The sequence below is a fragment of the Xiphophorus couchianus genome, chromosome 15, assembly GCF_001444195.1.
Source record: "Xiphophorus couchianus chromosome 15, X_couchianus-1.0, whole genome shotgun sequence".
Lineage (NCBI taxonomy): Eukaryota > Metazoa > Chordata > Actinopteri > Cyprinodontiformes > Poeciliidae > Xiphophorus > Xiphophorus couchianus.
In genome coordinates this window covers 3,531,681-3,555,977 of record NC_040242.1, presented here as the reverse complement: position 1 = coordinate 3,555,977, position 24,297 = coordinate 3,531,681, and the positions used below count along the sequence as shown (strand labels likewise).

Genomic DNA, 24,297 nt, shown 5'->3' with positions numbered 1-24,297 from the left:
AGAAGAAACACATTGATCACTCAGCAGCAGCCAGAGATCACAAACAGATGGGAACTGATGTAATGAGAAATAGCCCCACTGGAAAAAAATTTAATAAAATCTGACTGCAAACTTCTGAGGTCAAAAGTCACAAATCTGAGAAAAAAAAGACAGAATCCTAAAATTAAAGTCAAGATTTTGATAGAAAAAGTCAGAATTTAAAAAAAAGTAAAAAATCTAAGCAAAATAATTAGAATTCTCAGAAATGTTAAGTATTGAGATCAAAGTTTAAATTCTGAGAAAAGAGTGGGAATTTTGTTTAAAGTGAAAATTTTGAGATAAAAATCAGAATATTATGATTAATGTCAGAATTCAGAGAATAACTTTGAGAGAAAGTCATAATTTTCTTTATCTCCCATACTGATGAAGCTTCAGCTCAGCTCTTTCCTGCTGTTTTCAGGGCGAATTGTGGGAACATTTCTCCCATCTTACCCAGAGCGCGGCGGCTCGCTGCACCGCCTGCAGGTTGAGCTCAGACTCCACCGTGAAGGAAACCCGGTAGAACAAACCGTCTGCAAAAAAACCAGGAAACCATCCCACAGTCAGAGCTTTTCATTCAAGTGGAGACCTTTCTGTTTCTGCGCCTCACAGCAGGAGATGAATCAAGCACTCAGAGCCAGTAGAGGCATGTTAACCTCCAGAGAACTGGTGAGGAGGAAAAGTGCCGCTCAGCAGATAACAGCCAACAAAACGAGAGCTTTCTTCTCTCTCAACCGCAAGCTTTTCATTAGCGGTGCTGCTAGCTTCCTAAATCTTTAACAGATTTTCCACCTTTTAGCCCAATTTCCCCCAGTCTTGATCGTTTGCATTCAAACTGAGCGGAAAATAGAGAATGTGTTCAGTAACACATGAATAGAGGGAGTTTAGTTCATTTTGGTGAATAAACTCACATTACTGAGATGCAAATAGAAAACCTTCTGATTGCCTTAAAGATTATCTAACTGTCTGCAGAAAGCAAAAGGTTTTTAACCAAAATCTGATCTTTATCACTTTCCTTATTTTTATCTTCCTGGTAACACTGGAGGGATTTGACTGAGCTGCTGCAGTTGATCCCAGATTCCAGGTCTGAACGAATAAAACATCCAAATTCAGGCGAGAATCTGCTGGTTGATGAAATGGAAAATAATTTGATCAGCTATTTTGTGCAGCCTTGTCACTAGAGGGCAATGTCCAACGAGAAGTTCAGCAGATTAAGGTGATGTTTTGCAGACAGACAGTAGATTACCAGCAGTAGACGGAGTTTGATAGCAACTAAATTGAGCTTGACTGAGGAAAATCATTCCCTATTTTAACATTTTTATTGAAACTAAAGACCTACAAATTAGTTCTTTATTAATATTCCGCCTGCAGGCCTTTTGACGGCTTTGAACATTTGAAAACTGAATAATTTTGGCCACTTTTCTTTGGAAAACAACTCAAGATGAATTGGTTAAAAGTAAAAAATCTAAATTTGAATCCAAAAAGAGTTCAGGGAATGTCCTCAATAAAAGACATTTTAACAACAGTTACATTAGCTTTACTCTATATAATTGGTATATTTTCATCAGGAGTATTTCTGAGATATTTCAGCTTATTTAACGTTTTCTCGTGGCTTTGAGCCTCAGTGGTTTTAGTGCTTCGCTCCATCTCCTGCTATGCTGCACAGCAGCCACTAGGTGTCTCTCTTAGATCTACAGTTGTTAGTTTGAAGACATTATTTCTGGTTGGAGAGCCTGCAAACTGACAGGGATTTGTTTTGCTTGTTCAAACATCTCAAGTAGATTTCTGATAAGGACTCAGAATCCGAGCAGCTGAGCAGGAAGGTCTCCCCCAGAGGGAGGGATGGACTTCGCTAAAAGACCAGGACTGTTGAGGAAAAGTGTCAGGAAATCAAAAAAAAACGTCCGATACCTGGGTTTAAACTAGAACTACCAATACAGCAACCTGATTGGACCCAGAATCACACCAAACCAATCACCAAAACTCCAAATGGTGCCGTTGGTCAAAAATTAACAGCAATAATTCAGATTATTTAGCTATAAGACACAAAAAGTTCTTAATTTTTCAGTCATATTTTCACCATTTATAAATGTCAGTTTCAATATAAATAAAAAGCAAGCTAGGCTACAAACTAAATATTTATCTTTGAGGTAGATATTTTGTTACGAAGTAACTGTTTAACTCAAAACTAAACACTCCAAGCACACTAAATATCTAGTTTATAAACTAAATATTTGTAGACTAAATATTTAGTTTGAAAACATTTAGTCTAAAAACTAAATATTTAGCTAAATATTAGAGTTAGCTAAATATTTAGTTAACTCTGGATTCGTAAAAATATGTAGTGTATAAACTAAATATGTAGGTAAAGGTTAGAACTAGCTAAATATTTAAACTAAATGAATAGCTAAATAAGCTAAATAATTAGCATGCTAATTATTTAGTTTGAAGTTAAATATTTTGTCTGAACTGAATATTTAGTTTGCTAATTAAATATTTAGTTTGAAACATTGACATTTGTAACTGAATTAATGATGATGAAAATATGGCTGTAAAACTGACGGCCGTTTCTTTTTTCATGATTTTTGACCGTGTATCTTTACTAACGGCACCCCGTCAAGATTTATATGATTAATTAGTAAAGGTTCGTTGTTCTACAGAAAAGCCCAACCACCTTAAAAAGAAATCTAACATGTATTCTGTCCTAAAATCCCTTCACAGTCAAACTGAGTGAAAACTCCCAGATTTTAAGACTTAATACAATCAGAAGGAGGTTTCTATACTTGATTGCTTTCTCCGACGGTCTACAGCTACGGTTTGAACATACTGTTCCCTGATGCCTCTCTGCACAGACATGGAAAATCAAAGGTCAGTTTGCAGTGGCAGGAATCAACACTCAGAGCGGGTCGTAGCGCGGTTGGACTCGGGTCTCTGAGTGGAGCAGCCGAGGAGGAGGAAGTAGTTGTAGCTGCAGATGGTTTTAGGAAAACTCCGTGGTTCCACAGGTTCGGATCTGAGGCTGGGTTTGGCTTTGCAACAGCTGGTTCTTTTAAAATGCTTGAATCTTCAGAAGCATTTTTGGCCCGTGTGGAGTTTGTCACTTCAGCTGGCTCCAGAGGGGCGTCTTTGAGCATCACAATGATGTCTTTATTCATGCTGGAGATGTTTTTTGTGTCTACATTACCGGAAACATAAAACTCTTTAAGCCCAGACATGACGTCTTGATTTGGGGCATGGATGGAAGAGCTGGTGGGGGACCTGGAAGCTGCTGGATTGGGATCAGAAGATGGCAGGGGAGTTGGAGCAACAGCACCAGTGATTTGCTGAGATGCATCCATCATGCTTGGTTTGTTTGTGTGTTTAGAAGCAGCAATCAAACGACCTGTTGCAGCTTCCTGCATCCCGTCTCTCCTGCTCTCAGCTGTAGAACTTACTCCGACTTCAGACACTCGCTCTTCAGCAGGAAGCATCTTCGGAGCGACATCTGCAAGATCAAACATGGAATCAATTCTGGAGGCATCTGCTTTCAGGGAGCTGTTTGCAGGATGAGAGTCAACTCCATCACTGTCAGCGTCTCTGGCAGGAAGCGAAGGCTGCGAGGGAATGGCTTCCCATTCATCTCCAGAGAGTGTGGAAGACTGTTTCCCAGAGCGGGAGAAAAAGAGCTCAAAAGGCTGCATGTCGGCTCGGTGTGGGGTCTGGAAATGTTTGTTCAGGAACGCCGCTGTGGGTCGAGTGGGTGACAGAAAGCCAATTTCTGCTTCTGTCACGCTGACGGTTGCTAATGTTGCCCTGCTGGAGGCGAGAGTGGGGGAAGAGGGAAAAGATGCAGGGGGAGGAATGTGGGGAACAGAGGGAGAAGGAGGCTGATGTGTGTGTGGAATCCGGTGTGAGTTATTTGGCAGAGGAGCCGGGATTCCCAGCTGCGCTCCGACGGTTCTGCGATGTGTTGTCGGTGGTACGGCAGGCGGAAGTAAATAAGGCTGAATAAATGGGTCATTATGATTCACCTGAGAAAGAGCTGCTGATGTTTGGCCCAGAAAAAAAGCAGGATTCCCTATGATTTGTTTTGAGTTCCCTACAGAAGGAGGAGACGTCTCAGACGACGTCCTGAGGCTGTCGCTTAAGACAGGAGGGAAAATATCTGAAAGCAAAGAGGACAAGGAAGCAGGAAGCCGAGCTGGGGTGGATATGCGACGCAGATGAGACTGATCTGGAAACAGATTTACATCCTTTAAATCTCTTAGATCAGACTGGAGTGAGAACGGACTCAGAGACGGAGTGATTGGCCTTAAAACCTCAGACAAATTCTCCGTAAGTGAAATCAAAGAAACTGGATTATTCCCACTTAAGAATTTGTTCAATGGAGTTCCATCTGAGACACTTAATGGCTCTGATTTAGAATCAATTTCTGATACATTGGATAATCGTTCCTCAGAAGACAGGGAGGACTCAGGGAAGAGTGCACCAACACCAGACGGGATTTGGGATCCAGAGATGGAATCAGAAAGGAGAGGACGTGAAAACACAGATGGATTTCTGGGGTCAAATCCCATCTGAAGGGTTGAGGTTGGAGATGGAAGTGGTACAACAGAAGGATGGGAGGTTCCTGACACCCAAGGAGAGGCATGAAGCTGGAGAAGAGGAGGGACACTGTTGGAGAACACAGAGGGTGGCTCAGTGGGACCCAAAAGGGACGGTGGGGAAGATGGAGGATGAAGAGAGGCGAGGAAGAGAGAGAGAAAATTTTGGTGAAAAACAGGGGAGGGATGAATTTCAGCAGATGGAGTTGTTTGAAGATTCCCAGTTTGTTCCACAGAAAGAGAAGAATCAGGAGTGCTGTTGGGTTTCTGCTGTAAGACAGAAACAGCAACAAGTTGTTTAAGGGGAACCTCCAGAGAAACCCCAGCAGAGGGTGAGGTTGCAGTTTCAGTTAAAGACACCGACGGTTGAACCACGAGACGTTCATCAAACTTTGGTTCAATCAGACTCGTGTTATTTGGAGAGGTTTCTTTAGCATCACCTTCCTTCAGAGTGTTGCTGGCTCCTGTTATAGAGCTGGCAGGAAGTTCTTCCTGGGAGGAAACAGCATCGTACTCATACATGTCACCCAAATCATACATGAACATGTCAGACCCTGAAGAGTACTCCAGAGGATCCGTCCAGTTCCTCGTTAGGAATTCCCCACCGCTGATGCTCAGAAGGAACCAAGGGGGCGCTATGGGTTTGCTCTTTCTGTTACTCAGCCCTGAAGATGATGACGCCTCACCTTTATGTTGCCGTGGAGACGAGGCCCGTGATGGTATGGGTGCAAGAAGAGTTTCAGAGTCTGGACTGGTTGTGGGGGTCTTAATTGTTGTGGTGTTATGGGTGGAAGATGAAGACTTTTCTGTGGAAATCAAACTGTTTAGCTGATTTCCCAACATGGGAGAGGTGTTCCTGTAGGAAGGCCTGGCTGTCGACTTCAGTCCGGTTTTTAGAGGGGAAGGTTTTGTCACCCGAACCTCCACCCTGCTGGGGGTTGCTCGGGTGGCAGCTGGTCGCCTTCCTCCGCTCGGCCTTTTCCTCAGAGGGGTAGAGATGAACCCCAGGGAGTGTTTGGGGCTGTGATAGAAAGCTGAACTCCGGAAGGCAGCGGGGGGTCGTGGGTGTGATGGATCCACTGGCGAGGCTGGACCTGGGGCTGGAGCAATAATTCCTGTTCTGGGCTGATGCTGTGACTTTGGAGGTCTGGAGTCTTGACCTGTAGGACTGAATTGACTGGACGTTAGAGAACGGGGGTTGGACGATAACGCACGCCGGGTTCTTCTGATCGTTTGAAAAAGTCCAAAGTTTCTTCCAGGAGTTAATCCACCAGCTAGAGTTTTATGAAGGTCAACCACCAGATGTTTGGGCCTGGGAGAATTGGGGTATTTTGTAGAACTCCTCTCCACTGTTGGGTTGCAGCATCAAAGGAGGAAGCATTGCAGTGAAAAAGCAGGTTAGATTAAATACATAAATGCATTTAAAGCAAAAGAAACACCTGCAAAGTACATTAAAACCAATGACATAAACCAAGACCATCTGAAACCAGAAATTCTGCCAAATGATCCACGAATCACATGCATGACTCAAAGTTTATTAAATCTTAGAGCAATAAAGAACACAGAAGGTATGAAGGTAGGATAGAAATTCAGAACCTGAGGAGTTTATTCAAGATGCTAAACAGGACATGCAGCTGGTTTGTTACCCAGAGAAGAAACATCGGCTTTGTTAGTCGACGGATGGTTGGTGGTTAGAAACGGCAGCTGGAGAGTCGTCCCTGGAAGAGGTTCAGGTGAAGAAACGAAGGAAGGAACTACAGAAAAGAGGGTGGTTAAAAGATAAAGAAGAGCAGGAAGATGAAATTATTAAATATGTGATTGATTGAAAGTCAAGTCTCTAAATTTACAGAAACGAGGCAGCATGTCTGAAAAACACAAGGTTCCTACGCAATCTGGAGGAATTTGAACGTTGTTTAAGGCTCTCAGGTTTCAGTTATTATGGAAACAAAGTATTGATTTAATGCGTTTCTCTAATTCTACATGATAAAATGATCAAATTTCTCAAAAATAAGTTTATAAAACATTGACATTTTATCTTGTCTGTTGATGAAAACGATTGAAAATAGCTGCTTCATCCATCCGTTCAACCATCATTCACAGTCCATCCGTCTCTATAAAAATCCACTGAGCAGAGAAAATGTAGGTATTTTAATAGGAAAACAGGAACTCTTATTTAAAGAAAATATTTCAGTACCTACTGCTAAATGTGTGTTTGTTGGTTTGAAGGATTAAATCTTGAATCAAAATAAGCAAAAATGAAGTTTGACATCATTTTAGGTGTAATTAAGACATGCAGGTTGTTAGTGAAAAGTTTTGCTAAAGTATTAAGAAGTAAAAATAACATATGCATAAATTTTATCGTTTCCAATGCAAACTGGACACTAACCATAATCCATGCAAATCCGTCCAATCTGTCCTATTTAGCTTCATTAAATGTTACTTTTCCACCAAACCAGTTCTGTTTCTAGTTCAGAGTTGGTGCTCAGGTTTGTGTAACTTCCTCCAGAGTAAAAAAATATTTCATGTTCAATAAACAGAGTAATGATGCATTTCAGAGCAGAGGTGGGACAGAGCCATTGTCCTGCAAGTCGCACACAGGTCTGAAATATTTCCAAGTCCCAAGAACAACTTGGTCCTGATTTGAGTCAAAGTCTCCCCGCATCACTAAACTCAAATAGTTATTAGCAGAGATGTTTTTAGTGTGAGAGACTAGAGATTGAAAAGTGTCTTTACAGGATGTAGAAACTACTTTAGACGCAACACCAGCCCTGTTCTAGCACCAGAACCGCCTTGATGGAAAACACCTACATTACTTTTTGTTTTTAACATTTATAGTTTTCTACTGATTATGTTTCTCTTGTCACACTTTCATGGTTCAGGTCAGAATAATCCTTAAATCAGACAGAGTAAACACAAAATTCATTTTTTGAAATGAAGTAATTTTCTATCTGGACCAACCTGGTCTTGTGTGAAAAAGTAATTTTTGTTCTACAGTCGATGACCACAGCTATCATCAAAAGGTTTGGGAGCAGGAAATGAGTTTGCTACATCCCTGTGCAAGGAGTTTAGATGACATTTGAGAAATTCCAGCTCAGGACTTTCATTAAGCCACTTTTCAAACTATTGAAATGCATTTTGGATCATTGCAATGCTGCAAAATATATGTTTAAGGTCACAATGTGATGCACAGAGATCATCCTTCAGGGTTTTCTGCTAAAGATCAAAATTTATGATTCCATTAATTACAAGCAGCAATTCATCGCCAGACCACCATGCTACTACCACCATGTTTTACTGTTAGCATCATCTTTATCTGGTAGATAAAGTGTTAGTTTTCAGCTGTATTAAACCAGCTGCTGATGTTTTTGGTAAATGTCAGACGGGTTTTCAGGTCTACCAACTGTAACGACTGCAGAAAACCCAAATGTAGCTCAGCATTTCAACAGACAGCCTTTTCTCTCAAAGGCATTACAAAATGGAACAAACTCCCAGAAAGTCTTAAACTTTCCACTAACCTGAAAGACTTTTCTTGTAAAGTCAGGAAATGACTGTTAGAAAACCTGCAGAGTAATCGTAACATTAATGATTACAGAGCAGAAGTCTGGCATTTAGCAATATTTATAATGAAATTTTATGACCTCATGCAGTGATCGTATGTAGGGAATATAGAGACTTAATGTACGTTTTATGGTATTTGACTGTTTAATTGACTCACCTGCTCAAGAGCTACAGATGGAAACTAGTTAAATCTGGTGAAAAGCATCTTTTATTCATGTTTTTTTGCACATTGTCCCTGTTTTAAATAAACTAATAACATTAAAATAAAATGTTGGCTTACTCTCTGCAGTCAGAAAGGTTATAGTTTAGTGATTTATTGATTCTAGAGATCAGAAAGTTTTCTGATCAGATTGTGAAAACAAAGAATATAATTAAATAAATTTTCTCATAGGTCCAGGTTGCTTGGAAAGTTTAAAATCCAAAAATGTAAAAACTGTTCACAGCACTTTATTGTGCATTATTTCTGCAGACAGTTTGGTGTTAATGTTGCTCTTACCAAGCGCTGTGCTGTTAGTATCTGCATGGTTAGTGCTAGCAGATGAAACGGCAGCCGTGATGCTGGTTGTCTGTTCAGCTACAGGGAAGTAAAACAATCACAGCAGGTTAGTCTCCTTCACCACAGTGTTGATGCTGCTATAAAACTGTAAGAAAACATTTTATTTGTTCATGTTAGTCAGGTTTTAATGATTCTGTTTTCATGTTGCAGTCAGTCAGTGATGTTCTATTGATGGATGCTGCTGATGAGGCTTTCTACCTTACCATGTGTGCTGCTGGTTGAAGCAATGGGAGCAGTGGTGGATGAAGGCGAAGTAGCGGTGGTGTTGATGGAGGCAGAAGCTGATTAGCAACAACATGGTGGCATGTCAGTGACAGAAATTACAGAACCAGACTGGGTTAAAGCAACGGGAGTCTTTCTGAGCTCTGGTGGAGTTTTACACCAATGAAAGAAACCAGTTAGTTCTTTTAGTTTTTGGACATAAAATGATTTGATTTTTAGAAAGAACATTTTGAAATAAAACATACATTAAGCGAAAAGAAAATTGTATGCGTTTTGGTTTTCTCCAGATCTTGCTCAACATGTTTTTTCCTGAAATGTCTTTATTTCAGAAGACATAAAGGTCATTCAGATGTGGCAAAGCTAAATGCCATGTTATCTACATTTTGATTTAGTTTCTGTAGAATACAGTTCAGACTAATTGGTATGGGGTGTAAAGTTACGTAGTCCACAAATAAACTAATAATTTGAGTTATTTAGCCTGCGAAGAAAAAAATGTGGTTTCAGTTTTTACTATTTTTTCACCATGTTGTCAATTTATTTATATTGCAGTTTTGAATAAAGCTTCAAAAATATTTAATTAGCAAGCAAAATACTTAGATGTTAGTTGGTTAAATGTTCAGTTAGCAGTTAGTTTGAGGTTGAATATTTAGCTAGTAAGCTAAATATAAAATATATAGCTAGTCAGCTACATACATAGTTTGAAGCTAACTATTCAACTACAAACTAAATATTCAGTTTGAAGTTGAGTGTTTCACATCAGGTTAGTATATTTAGCTAAATATTTAGTTTCAGTTAGCAACCTTGCTAGCTAAATATTTAGTTTGAAGCTAAATATAAACAACGAGGCAGCAAAGCAGATGAAGGCTTACCAGAGGACGAGGAGGAGCTGGAAGTGCTGCTGGTGCTAAAGTTGGTGCTGATGGCAGGGGTTAGAGGCATGCTAGGGGTGGAGGTGGAGGTAAAAAAGATGGGAGGAGGGAAGGCTGGAGATGAAAAATGATGCTGGTGTTAACACATTCTCACTGTTCTCACTAAAGGGTTAGAAAGGGACCATTTCTCTAAAGCAACTGAAGGAGAACAACAGAGAAACTGGGTCTAAAACTGAGAAAAGATCAAGAATATGAAAAACAAACTGACAACCAAGAATGAAAGGACAGGAATGAATGAGTAGAAAGGTAGACAAGAAGAAGAGGAAGGCAGAATGAGGGGTGATGAGGATGAGGTTTCTTACCGTGGGAGATGGCGTTAGTAGCATGGCTGGTGTTAGTGGAGTCAGTGGATGAGCTGGTGGGAGAGGAAGCAGCTGGTGGAAGTACAGATGTTTGGATAAAACAGAGAAAGATAAATGTGATGCAAAAGGAGATTAACAATGTCCCAAAAACGGAGCAAGTCGTTACCGCCCTCACAAGTCAAATCCTCCTGAAACCTACAAAGAGTTTCTTTAAATACTCTTACTGCTCTACTGTTTCCATGAAACTATTGGAACCATAAGAAGGCAGCAGAAAGAAAAGAGGAGCAGTCAGCAGTGTCATCCCGGTGGGTATTAATTGGTGCTTGGAGGCACTGAAGGTGGCGCCATTTCCCAACTGAAAACGTCAAAAATGCAACAACCAGAACTGCAAAGGTACAAAATGATGAAGAGGCAAAAATAACAAGCGACTGCAGTGAAAACAGCAGCAGAAAACTTAAATGGTAGATATGAGAACAAACAGATATAAACCCCTGCTGACGTCTGCATCAGTCAAAACACCAAATCCATCCATCCAGCCAGCCACACGCTCCGTTTTAATTCCCTTTGTATATCACTGAATTGATTTAAAGACATCAACCTAACAGCCATATTTTTGGACCCTGACAGAACCAACAGATGCACAGGGAGAATATACAAACTTCTTTCTGCCATGCTCAATTACTATCATTACCCCAGAAGCTTATTGATTTCTACAAAATGCTTGTTTTTGTTAAAGCAAATACTGGAAGTGAAAGTGCAGTTCAGCTCAAACTTTTTAATTCCTCCTGGTAGATTGAGGTTTACATTAAACTTTTAATTTTACCAAATGTTTTTTTTTTTTTTTTTTACATTGTTTTTACTATTTTTTGGCAGATTTGTGATTATTTTCTAATAAGAAACAAACTTCAAGATCAGCAGGGGCCTGAATATTTTGGGCTGAACTGCATTTCCTCCCGTTCAGAGTGGCATGAATGCACTTGCAAGGCTCAGAGGTCAGAAAAAGTTTGTGATTTGGGGAGAGCAGGAGCTCAACATGAAAGTTGAGGTCAGAAAGGTTTTTTTAAGACGTCCAGAATCCAGTCAGCAGCTTCCTGGATGATCGCATTCCTGACAAAAAGGTTCATCTGAGGTTCATGTTTCACAGCTTTCAGGCTGAGTGACTTTTCTTAAGCAGAGACAATGGAAAGTTGAGCAAATTTCAAGCTGCTTGGGTTGAGGGTTTGAATCCCTCTGATTCCGTCTTTACAGATGAGCATGGTACCAAAGACAATCTCAAAAATACAGGATGTACTTGGAAAAATGTCAAGAGATCCACTTCCTGTGTAATTCCCAAATATAGACACAGCTATAGTTGAATCTGAACAAACAGTGAACTCTTAAAAACTTTAATACTCCTTGAATATTTTGAATAATATGTAACCTGAAATTACAACGAAAAACACATGGGAACATGTTCTCTTGTGTTGCACATGTGAAACAGTGAAAACTCTTGGCAACGAGGGTAAATATGTGAAAACGTTCTTATACATGTGGGAAAACTTTCACATGTGACATATACAGTGTTTGACGTTATTAGATGATAAGATTTTCACATGTGAGCCATAAAAATGTCAAATGAACACTGTTGACCATGATATTTATTACATATTTGCCACATTAATTAATTTATCAAGCCATTTATTTATTTTTATTTCTTTTGTTGGTGCATCTGAAATACGTGAGGAAAAAGGTTCCAATTAAGTCAGAATCTAGCACACATTTTTAATTAAAACCTTCTGATTAAACAAACAAATGAATGAATAAATACTATAAAATGTATTTCCCATGTAAAATAAAATTTGAAAAAATGTCAAATTAAGATTTAATGTTCTTAATTCCAGCACAAGCATTCGAGGTGCGTTTAGTTTTCCTACCTGAGCAGCCCAGTCCGCCCGAGTCGCAGCCTGTAGCCGGGTTGGAACCTGAAGGGGACAAACGGTTCAGAATAAGTTGGTGATTGTTCCTACAAGGAAAGTAAGTACACCTGAACTGAAGCTAAAGAATGAACAAATAAAGTTGATATAAGGAATTTACAAAGCCCTGTTAACCTTTAACTGTGCCAGAACAGACAAACATTGTTAAGCTAACGCAAAATACAAATGACAAGAAAATGGAAATAAACCTTGGTTGTTCATATCAGTCCAGTTTCACTTTTTGACCTGGTATGTTAAAAAAAAAAAAAAACGATGATGAAATATCAGTACTGATTTTGTCATGCATCAATCCCTACTGATGAGAGGTTGGGAAAGCAACAGACAGATCAGTTTGGATCAACTTATCTGAACATGCAGGAGGGCAAAGAGGGAACATCTGAGCAAATACTATGAAACTCTTCACTACTTTTAAAGTTTGTGCTGAAGAACAAACTCCAACTTTTTTATTTTCTCACAGGAACAGCATGGAGACCAAACTCTGGGCTCCTCTTGTTCTTTAGCTTTCTGAATTTTAATGCAGCTGCAGCCCACACATTGGGCGCTACATCCACAGAAACGTCAGTAGGAGGACAGGCAGCCGCACAGAGGGAGACAGTTTCAGAGGGAGACAGTTTCATCATTGGATGGTTGTCAAAGCAAGTTGCTGTGAGCACAAAACTATCCTGCCTGCTGATTTTTTTAATAAAAAAAAGAGACAAGACCTGTTTTCTTGAAATTGCAGTTGTATATAAAATGATCCAACCCACAATCAATTATACCAGTCTTACATAAATCAGATTTATACAAACTGTAAAGCTGAGGCACATTTCAACAAATGAATTCCCATCTAATAAGCAACTCTACAGTATTGAATGCAGGAAAAAATGTGAAAATCTATTAAAGGTTCTTATTCAGTTACTCCTTAGTTCCTGGTTCTGGTCAAAAACAAATCAGAGGAGACAGTAAGGTTGTTTACACACCTGATAGTCCTGCAGACCCAGTTTGACTGGGAACCAAAGTTTCAACATTTGTTACATTTCCATTGTGGTGCATTTCGCTGTACCACTGCTCTGAGTCAAACCAACCAAGCTAAAACAAAAAACTGTTCACCTTCTCTCCTGTGGTGGCGCTGCACCAACAACCACTGAAGAAAACGACATGAAAACCTCTGAAGAAGACACATATGTAAACACAAATGGAGTAGTATCAGATTTTAGAGGCTGTAGGATTTCTCTTTCCTCTTTGGTAAAATATCACGATCCATTTCTCCTACCAGTGCTTGACTCACACATCTGTTTTGGTTGTATTTACCCAGAATGCCCTGCGCTGTAGTCCGCTTCCTGCTTTCTCCAGTCCACTTGGCGTTCACATATGCATTCAAACTGCACCAGAGTTCACTTCAACTGAACCAACACCTAGATTTATATGTGAACCAGCGTTTGCTTTTTTGGTCCTTAACGTTTGGTTATGCATTCACACCCTCACAAAATAGTTTGGCTGCCTAGAATTCAAGTTCTAGGCAACTCTAGTTCTAGTCTCGATCTCCAACTAGAGTTGCCGAGAACTTGAATTAGAACTACAGTTTGATTAAAGCAGACTAAACATATCTGGTGGAAATGAATCCTAAAACATTTAACCTGGAACAAAATAAGATGAACAATCAGGATTTTATTGGTCGTAATAAATGCCTACAGAGTCATACTGGTGTCCTTCTACAAGTGCTCCATAGAGAGCATACTGACCTACTGTATCTGCGTATGGTATAACAGCAGCACTACGGCTCAAAGGAAAGCTCTCCAAAGGGTTGTGAATACAGCCCAAAAAATCATTGGCTGCCCTCTCCCCTCACTGGAGGACCTGCACAGCGACCGCTGTCTAAGAAAAGCACAACACATCACAAAGGACACTTCTCACCCCGGACCTTCTCTGTTCACACTGCTGCCTTCAGGCAGAAGATACAGAGCAACCAGAACCAGAACCAACCGTCTCAGAGACAGTTTCTACCCGATAGCAATAACAAAACTAAATGCAATCAAAAACAACCATTAATCATCATGAAAGATGTATGTGAGAATGTGGCTGTTCTAATTTATTAGTTTTTTTTTTGTTTTTTTTACCAGTTATTTGTTAATTCTTACATTGTGTGTGAATTGTGAGACAGTTATTTTTTGTTTTTAAGCATATGCACTGACTGATGGCACCTTTTAAATTTCGTTATCCTTGTGACAATGACAATAAAGATTTATCTTATCTTATACCTGACGTCCAATTTAGTTTACCACAGGCATTCAAATTTAAACAGTTTTGACATTTTCTGGTAAAATTGTTATTTTATTGCATTTCGGCATTTCAAGTGCCCATATCAACATTACCAGGGCATTTAAATAAATTTTAGTGAAACTATTTGGATGTTATTTGGGTAGTCCTGGATACAATTTTGGTGACGATACTAAATATAAATTTATCTTAAAGTTGCAGCGGATCCTTGCATATTCATTCAGTTTTCTGTTGAATGCGACTACAAATGATTTTCAGAACATTTACATATTTGCAGATTCCTTCATAGAGCATATGTAAAACATCCAAAAGAAAAATCTAATTGGGAAGCTGAATTGCCAATGCAACTTGATGCTATAGGCTGGCATTTGGAAAGCAGTCGATCTTATGGTGCCTTTTACCTTCCTTGGTGCTGATTGGCTGAAACCCCAAGGAGAAGATAGGGGAGAATGTTGATATTAGTTAACATTAATGGCGTTGGTTTCCACAGTGTGTATTCAAGCATATTAAAGTATATTTAGTGTCTGAACTACTAAAGAAAGCAGTTGTAAGTGTTTTCAGAGAGAATATCAAGTATTTGCAGATGTTTGTGGTTCATAAACCCTGGAATACTGGGGGCCGCTGCATTTCAATATAGATAATTGGGAGTACAATTAGATTTAAATGTACCATGAAGTTGAAACAGCCATTAAAATATGTGTGGAAGTGTGGGCAGGGAGGAAATGCATCTTTACGGGACCCCGTGTTGAACACAAGCCATGAAAATTGGTTCTGATTGGACCCAGCCATTTTTAATAAGCTCCACAGTCCTGAACTGAAAGCCAAAAAAGTCAAGATTCCTCAACCAAGAGACTGCAGTGGTCGTTAAAAGTGGCATTTTGTGTTAAACTCAGAGGAATCACTCAAAATGTTAGCTATGTATAGGTAATTAATAACAATAATTGATAAACTTGTCACTGATCAACAGCATTTATGCTTGTTTTGTGTTAATATTGAGGTATGGCGAGTCTGAGGTTTGTTAGTGTAACGACAACATCAGCAAAGAGTCACAGCTGCTTTTATTTAATACAGTTGATGACCTCAGAGCTCAGAGTTGGAGAAAAACAGTCCTGAGGAGGCCGGCCAACAGCAGCAGCTATAAAACCTCCATCACAGCCAAGCTGAAAATGACAGAGTTATAAAGTCTGGGAGATTACCTGACTAACACCACCGGCTTCAAACCAGACCATAACTCTCTGCTCTGATCCTGCCTGAGACGTCCAAACAATCCATTTACAGGGACTCCAGATGAAAACAGAGGATTTCACTTTCACAAACTCTTCCTTGTCCAGTGAGCCGTTTCACAGCTCAAAGCTCCAGAGTCTCTGCAGGAGATGATTTACGACAGTCGAGAAATATCAGAGGAATAATAGCAAAGGCTTAAAATAGGGGACAGAATGCAAGCAGGATGAAACTGGAATCATTTTGGGGATTTTGATCATCTACACAAAGATAAAGTAACAGTGATTTTTCTGTCAGTGTTCTAATGATCAATTTATTTATTTTATTTTCTAAACATTTTCACAACAGTAACAGCCGTCATCTGCTTTGGTTCAGGTCAGTCAGGACATAAACAAATATTCACATTCGTTAAATGTCATTAAAGCACTAAACACTTTTTAGGGGCTTTTCTTTCCTCTTTCATATTCAAATTATTCCATCTAGATCCACAGTATAGCTTAGACTTGCTTTCTTAGACCAACAGTTACTTTTCTCATTTCACGCTTTAGCTAACTTTGAAAACGTTAAGCACCTTTAGATTCCCCAATTATTTCCTCTGCTTACATTCTAAAGTCCTAATTCACTCGGCTGTAAACTATTAGTTGTGTTGAAGTTTTGATCATCGACTGTTAAGAATTCTTCAAGTAGTTATATGGTTATATCCATGCTTTTATTTTGAAGTGAGTGAAGACAAAGTTCTATTTCCTCTCCTCCCGACCTGAAGTGAAATTGTACAGGAAGGTAAATAATGACAAAATTTGTAGCACTTATTGCATTATTGACATGATTAAAGTTAACGCTTTAGAATAAGCTTCTGGTAAATACCATGTTGGTTTAGCATTAGGGGAACTAATGTTTATGATTAGTGCTTTAGGGTTAGCACTGCTAACATTTTTAGCACATGTGTGCAAAAGATTCCTGTAATTTTGTCTCAGTGGCCATGTTTTCAGCCCACGTTGGTACAGGACATGTTTCACTCTGAATTATGACTCTCTTTATTTACAAAAATTAAATAGTTTTACAAAATAAAAGTGTCAAATTATAACAATTATGAAATGAATAAGTAAAAGATTATAGAAATACATAAATACAGAAATAATCAGTAAATTTTGAAATAAATAAAATTGAAAAAATAAGCTTCCCATCAAATAAGTATTTTATATCTATTTTGTTTTTATTTCATGTGGACATTTATTGAATATTCATCAACAATTTATTAAATTATTACATCATGAATGAAATGGCTCTCCATGCCAGTTACGCTAAGATTGTCTTTATTAATTATGATTTATGATATAATTCCTTGAGCTCATCCTCAGTCCAGGGTGTCTCAGTAAAACTCAGGATTTAAATGATTTAAGTCAGTTGAATGTTGATGGAAGGAAGCAAAGAGTTCGCACTTTTTATGAACAAAAAAATCAAAAAGTGAACTAGTTGGTCCTTCGGTGGCTACCTCATAAATATCCAATGAGCACAGCTCCACCTTTGCTCAGAGGTGACCTTCAGATTTCCGTCAGACACGGAGATCAGGAACCGTCTTGAAGTGCCTGACAGCAGCGAGCGGCTGACTGACAGCCTCCTGGTGCTGCCGTGACAACCGCAGGGTGGATATACCGAGGCTGTGCGTCAGCCTGACGCTCTGACTGACACTGCAAACAGGGATCTGCAGCAAACGCAATCTGACAGGTACTCGTCAAATCATCTGAAGCCTGGAGAGAAGCAGCTCAGAAGAGGCTTTTCTGCTGAGCCAGGCTAAAGGAGAGTGTGTATCAAAAAAGCAGGAAGTCCTCTGAAGACGCAGAGCCCACAACCCGAGTAAACAGAAAAATCTGTTTTAAGATGACCGCTTCCAATAATAATCTGTCCAAAGCAACGTGGTCCAAAGTGAAACGTTAATTCATGAATTACTACACATTAACCACATTTTTCAGAAAAGCTAGTCAGGGTTTCATCAACCGAAATTTAAGACTTTTTAAGATAATCACGAGTAAAGAGGAAGGAAGCAGCTTTGTGTTTCTCTACACTGCAAAAACACAAAATCTTATCAAGTATTTTTGGTCTAGTTTCTAGTGCAAATGTCTTATACTTGAAATAAGACAAATCTAACTCACAACTAATTATTCAGTAAAATATCAGTTTGTTTTAAGCAAATAATTCCATAATATTGAAAAGTAAGAATTCTACTGGAAGTTTATTTCACTAATAAGACATTTTCTCCATGTCTTTTTTTTATTTTAAAGAAGTAGGTAAATTCAGTCTCTATACGTTTAATACAGAGAGACATGCAGACTCTCCAAAGCAATGGACCAGGGACTGAATAGTAACACATGCCAGACTTTTCAAATTTGAAACAATATGTTAAAAACATTTAATTATATTTATAATTCCACCTTCCTGTTATGTACCAACTTGTGATGATCTATTAAATTAAAACCCAGTAAATAATGCATTGAGGATTGTGGTTTAATGGCAGAACTTCTGTTAGTAATTTTGTCTGTTTATTTGCCATTCAGTGATCCGGACCCAGCTTTATGGCTTATATGGTTCTGAACTTGCTCTCAATTTGACCTGGATGTGTTAAAATAAAACTATTTTCCTGCATCTTAATGTTGTTTCCCCCCAGCAGCTCAAAGATGTCTCCATCATACAGTTTTACTAATTTACGTAATCTGAGACTCCCACAGCTAAAAGCAAAAGGTTTAATCTCAGCACATAATGTTAGTGAATGAGTTTTGTGCTATTGCTGATAATACAAACATTTTCAGACTGACGTAACATTTACAGGACTAAAATCACAGATTCCTCCATTCTTTTTCATGCATTAAAGCTCTGTTAGCATAAGCTATGCATATTAGAAGCGTGTTAGCAGCACTCACCACTAGTGGGCGCAGCAGCAGTTAAATGAATGCAATGAGGGTAGCAGACTGTGAAAAGAAGAAAAGGTTAGTGGGCATCACGTAAAACAATTATCGTAATCAATCAATCAATCAACCCGTCCTTCCATTCATTCATTTTCTAACACCCTTGTCCCTAGTGGGGTTAGGCGGGGTCTCTGGACAGGTCGCCAGTCTGTCGCAGTAACATCATAATACATTTAATAATAAACCTTCATTTAAAGAATATAAATATTTATTTTCATTCTAAAATCAAAGCAGAACTTCCCAGAATATCAGTTTTTTCTACACACACACACACACACACACACACACACACACACATATATATATATTTGCAGTGATCAAGTTTTTTTTTTTATATCTATGCTGGAAAGATTTGAGAAATCACCAGAACTGTCATCTAAACAAAGACAACTGGGATCAAATTATGGTCAATTTCACCAGTTAGTTGATGGTCTAAAACCACAGGGTTCAATGTGTTGTAGTGGTTGGTGTCATCAGTTATCTCTGCATCCAAAGCCTCATTAAGTCCTTAACAACTGGTGCAAAGATCGCACTTTGCTTAGGCAGCAGAACTCAAGGACCCAGTTCTGCTGCAGTTGTTTTAGGGACAAAACTTGAAAAACTTTTCACTCAATTGCGGTAATTTATTTCTATAAGAAGCAATACTTTTACTTTGTTTTCATTTTATTTTACAAATGTCCAGACCCAAAGACCTTCTGATATGGAATTAAAAATGCAAGAAAGGAAGAAAAATAATGAACAAAGCAGAGAAATAAAAAATAAAAACTGGGAAGAAATATGGGAAACAAGGACAAAAGGGAAAAATAGGCAATTATCTCAACAGGCAATGAGGTAAGAAAAAAATTTACAGAAAGGAATTAGGAAGAAAGTTAGAAATGAGCAAAGTAGAGCAGAAAGGAAGGAAGAAAGAAATATAGAACAGAAACTAACATGAAAGGCAAGAAGCAAGCAGGGAAGGAAGGAAAACTAGAAAATGACAGAAGGAAGCAAACAAGGATTGAAGGAGGGAGGGAAGGAAAGAAGGAAACAATCAATCAGAACAATTGATTGTAGCAAATTTTAAGACCTGATATGATGTCTAGAGTCAAGATCAGAGGCGTGTCCTCAAGTAAAAAAAATTAAAACTTACCTGGTGGATCACTGCAGTGACTAACAACAACCTGGGTTCCCCATTAATTAACAGCATGGGCAGGTCAAACATGAAGAGTTAAATCAAATGCTAGCAGAGCTTTAACAATTTAAACAAGCTTGTGTGGGTGGAGGGCATGAAAAATCTCAGAGGCAGAGGAAAACCAAAACAAGCAGAGGGTTGGGAACCCCGGGAATTAAGCTCTGTCAGCACCTTGTGAAATTACAAACATGTGGAAGTTATGACAAAATTACCTTCAGGTTTGCTTGCATTTTCCTGTATTTAAATGAAAGTTAAAGTGTGTGCAGGACAACGTAGAATCTCACAACGGAGACATCCAAAACTGCTCCATAAACATAGACCTCCATTCTTTCCTGCATACACAGCTGGCTGGAGAAAAAGCCCACTGTGGCTCCACACTCATTCACAGTTCTCTATAAACCCACACCTTGGCTTGTACAAGTGCTTCTCTGGATGTGTCAGTGTGCATAATGCATTTTACTGCTACTGTTGGTATAGAATACAGTGAAAGAGTGAATAAATCAGCACACCGTGTCCCTCTTGAGCTGCTCCATAGTTAATGTTGGGAACTGTGGGAGAACTTCTCCAACTGAGCCAAACGAACCCAGACTCAAAGTGAAGTCTGGTCCTCAGCCAGCCAGCTTACTGGAAACCATTAACTCACCATCTGAAGGAAGAATGTAGCAGGATTTGGCGGAAATCTCCAACAGCCTGAATAGTTTAACACTTTGAGTTCATACAAGTTGATACAATCCAATGTTCTGCATTTGGTGTTTGATCTGATACCACATCGCTTTGGATCCTGCCTCAAGGTTGAACCATACTTCCATGTTGTCTCCTGTTTGGCTAATAATCCATTTTCTCTTGCCTATTATTCTATAAAACATTCAGCATGATTTTATTTACAAGTCCTGAAAACTCGGGAATTTGTGGAGCTCCATGGCTCGGAGAAAGTTGGACTTTGCCTGAATCAATTGGCATTTGAACCCTTCAACTGCTTATTTTTGATCAAGGAATCCAAAAACAGAGCAATAGTAGCTCTGGAGGACCAAACTTGGGCATCTATATTCTACATAAAAAACAGCAGATGCACAAAAATATGCAAACGAAGCCATTAGAAGGTTGTGTTACTCAAAGTTCAATATATTTTTCAAAACAACACAGTTTTTACAGATCAACTCTCTCCATGTTGTGGGCTTCCACAGAAAAGTGGAGAATCATTAGAGATGTTTACAAGTCATTTTCCAAAGTACAAGTCAACACATAATTCTTTAAGGGCCCAGTTCAGATCAAGTTCAAATCTAGTCTCAAGTCTTTGAAGAGCAAATTCCAGTCAAGCTTCAATTTTTAAAGGGCCAGTTCAAGTCAAGACTAGAGTCTTCGAGGGGGAAGTCCAAGTTGAGTCCAAGTCTAAGTCTAATCTGGAGTCATTTAATTTTTGTGACTTAAGTCAGTCTCAAACTCAAGTCAGCATCTTTGGAAATGACCACAGCAATCAGTGACCAGTTTTATTCAAGACAAACTTTTGATACCTTCTACGACAGTAATTGAGGTGATTACCTTATGTAATCGATCTTGGGTGGCCTCATAGTTTTTACCTTTTATTGCACAAGTCCACTTTAACAGTTTAGTTGTAGTTACACTGATCAATCCCTACTAGCTGTTTTTAATATTTCTATTTTTAAAAAGAATTTGATTTATTTCAAACCTAGCACAAAGCTCTTGACATTCATCTTTAACTACTTGGACCCTACTTTTCAGAGTTTTCATGCCCACCATCCAAAACCAGATAAAGATTGTAAAGTTTACTCACTGCAGCTAAGTGTGTTGTCAGTCTGAGCAAGAGAGGACGAGATGGTCCACTGGCTGTTGTCCCAGTCGATGATGTTCCCCGCCATGTCGCAGGTCAAGCTGTTGAGCTCCTGTACCGTCATGGCATGATTCCACAAGCGCAGGTTGTACATGTTCCCTTTGAAACTCTGCAGCCCTAAGCCAAACATGAATGCAAAGAGTTCAAAGTGAACATCATGTTTGCTTTACAACTTTCTACCCTTTTAAATGATCGTCAGCCTGGATGGTTATTACTGCATAGAGACTGTTAGATTAATAAGTAGAGGCCCCTTACCTCCTAATTTGAAGACTCCTCCAGCTGGAACAGAGTGGCCACTAGATGGCGAACAGGTCTTCCCATAGTAGCGCCTATTGAAGTAAGCAGCCACACGACTGTTTGAGGACATCCAGAGGACACAGAAGAACTTCATGGAAGAGGTGAACTCAGCAACAGAGATGATTGACTCTACTGGGCAGACCACTCCGTCAATAACCATTTCCATGCCCGTCTGATTGTAGCCAAAGCTTAACACCACGTTGTTGTTGATGTCGTAGTAGGTGAAGAGCCATTCTCTCTGTTCAGGAACCAGAAGAACTGGGAGTAAGTTGAAAGCAACACAGGAATAAGATAGTTTAAAAGCACAACTTGACAAAGGTCTCATTTCATGATATCTTGCCCATATGATTTAATCAGCTGCTGCTGAGCAATGGTTCCTAAGAAAGAACAATCTCAGGAATTCTGTAATAGTACTGGATGCCTTGGTTGTTATCATAACCACAGCAAGTGGGAATTTTGAACAACCACTGGATACAAGATGTAGCTCATATCTCCTGAGGCACATCTGCCCTGAATGTCACTGACTACATCTACAAGAAATGAATGAGTAAAGGCTCTGCCATACTTTATCTGAAGTGTCAACATTGTCTTTCATTGATGTTGACACATGACAAAACATTTTTCATCTTAGTAAAAGAGGAATTATACACATTTGTGCAATTCTTTGCAAAACATGTACAAATCTTGTTAAATAGCTAAAAACGACTGGATGGAAATCACAAAGTTGTTGTCCAAGCAGGAGCCTGTCTGCAGAGAGGCGTGGTGCTCTCTTCATGAAACGTGGTTACAGCGAAGCAGAAGACACAGGGATGGAGGTTTGATTCCCACACACTTAAAACATCAACATGGTGAAAATGCAAGAAAAGACTTTTAAACCAGCACCTGACTGGAGCCTGTTCTTTCCACCTCAAAGCATATGGTCAATTCGTTGAGCGCCGGTATGGAAACGGAGTTGATGACCTCTGCGATTTGTCCGTTACCGTTTGGGATTTTCACTTTTTGGTTCCTCAAAGCCACAGCAACTGTAGGGAGAGATGGATGAAGCAGAGAAAGAAAGCAAAGATAGTAAAACAGGAGCAAAGAGAATGCTGATTTTTTAACTTATCCAAACATGCATAAAAATGGGATCAATAAACAACAAAACAAGTTTTTTTAGACTTAACACATCAACATCTCTGGGTTTTATCTTATCGACTTGAAAAGGAACTAAAGAAAGTACATCATAAAGTGGCCATATCAGTTGATGATATGAGGCATCTTAAAGAAATCAGCATTTCAACCAGTCCTAACGCTTCTGTTTGATACATTTCCACCTGGATTAGTTTGCAAGTCATAGCTAGAACCTACCGTGTTGGAAGCTAACCATGAAGCCCTTCTTCTGTATGCTGAAGTCAGAGATGAAAGAAACCTCCATCACGTTCCTTGTCGAGTTTAGTGTCAAACCACTGGCCGTCAGACCACAAAACTTTGATTCAGTGCTACCGGTGTTCACCACGACCCGGTCATACATGCAGTCCTGTGCCTCTTCCAATTCAAAATCCAAGAAGGAGAGTTGGATGATGAAGCCGGTCGGCGCTTGCATGGTCCACTTACAGGTGTGAGAGTTGGGGTATTTCTGGGGGTAGCAGGGTGACATGAACTCGCCCTGGGCCTCAGTCAGCACCACGTTACAGTTTATGGAGCCGCAGCCCAGAACTGGAGCTGATGGTGGGATAAAGCCAGTGAGTCAAACCTCCAGTTACATGACTGATAACATTAGGACAGGACAAAGGAAGACGGGACGGAGAGGAGACCAGAACAAAAACGAGAGACTAGGCAAACACCAACTTCAGTTAGGTAAAGTTATCAAAGCTGGATCAGCAGTAAAGGGAGTGAATGAAGAAAAGTTTCCAAGAAGGACTTCATAGATCCATGCAACAAACGAAGGATTCTTTCAAGAGTTGAGCAAGAAGCTCAAGAAAGATTGTGTAGAAGTCCTAAAATTAGGAGAGAACACGCCCACACTGGGAGATCTTGTTCTGTTAAAGAAAGGTTCAGCAGCGCAAAGAGAAGTTATATAATCAATCAAAAGAAGATTGATTACATAGATCAACAGCCAAATAAATTGTCTGGGGTTTCTCAACTGTTTTAGGGTCATTTTAGATGTGCTGAATCCAAATATCACATTGGTTTTGCTCCATCGGGTCAACTTTCTGAACTATGGAGCAACATGAGCATCAAAATGCATGACTTGTTCTCACATTGGATCAGTGTCCTGAGAATCTGATCAGTGAGTGACGAGCAGGAGAGATTCCATCAGCACAGAAAAGAGATGGAGGATTTTTCACAAGGAAGTTGTAATGTTCAATTCACATGTTCTTACCTTTATCAGTGTTTATTATTCAATTTACAGAAATAACATT

At 39.3% G+C, this 24,297-nt stretch overlaps 1 protein-coding gene across 11 annotated transcripts in view; it reads right to left on the bottom strand.

The window, feature by feature from the left end:
- adgrg6 (adhesion G protein-coupled receptor G6) overlaps positions 1–24,297 on the bottom strand; it is a 70,810-nt gene that overhangs the window by 25,180 nt on the left and 21,333 nt on the right. For 3 of the 11 annotated variants that reach the window (XM_028040269.1, XM_028040270.1, XM_028040265.1), the window contains exons 3-14: positions 23,243–23,596; positions 22,778–22,917; positions 21,854–22,133; positions 21,542–21,715; positions 18,534–18,581; positions 12,082–12,129; positions 10,169–10,240; positions 9,807–9,920; positions 8,919–8,996; positions 8,656–8,733; positions 6,248–6,355; positions 472–551 (exon numbers count right to left, since the gene is read on the bottom strand). In XM_028040269.1, coding sequence (XP_027896070.1) covers positions 472–551; positions 6,248–6,355; positions 8,656–8,733; positions 8,919–8,996; positions 9,807–9,920; positions 10,169–10,240; positions 12,082–12,129; positions 18,534–18,581; positions 21,542–21,715; positions 21,854–22,133; positions 22,778–22,917; positions 23,243–23,596 — 1,574 coding nt within the window. The remainder of the gene's footprint in view (positions 1–471; positions 552–6,247; positions 6,356–8,655; positions 8,734–8,918; positions 8,997–9,806; positions 9,921–10,168; positions 10,241–12,081; positions 12,130–18,533; positions 18,582–21,541; positions 21,716–21,853; positions 22,134–22,777; positions 22,918–23,242; positions 23,597–24,297) is intronic. The other 8 variants (XM_028040267.1, XM_028040266.1, XM_028040271.1 and 5 more) reach the window with 8 other exon arrangements.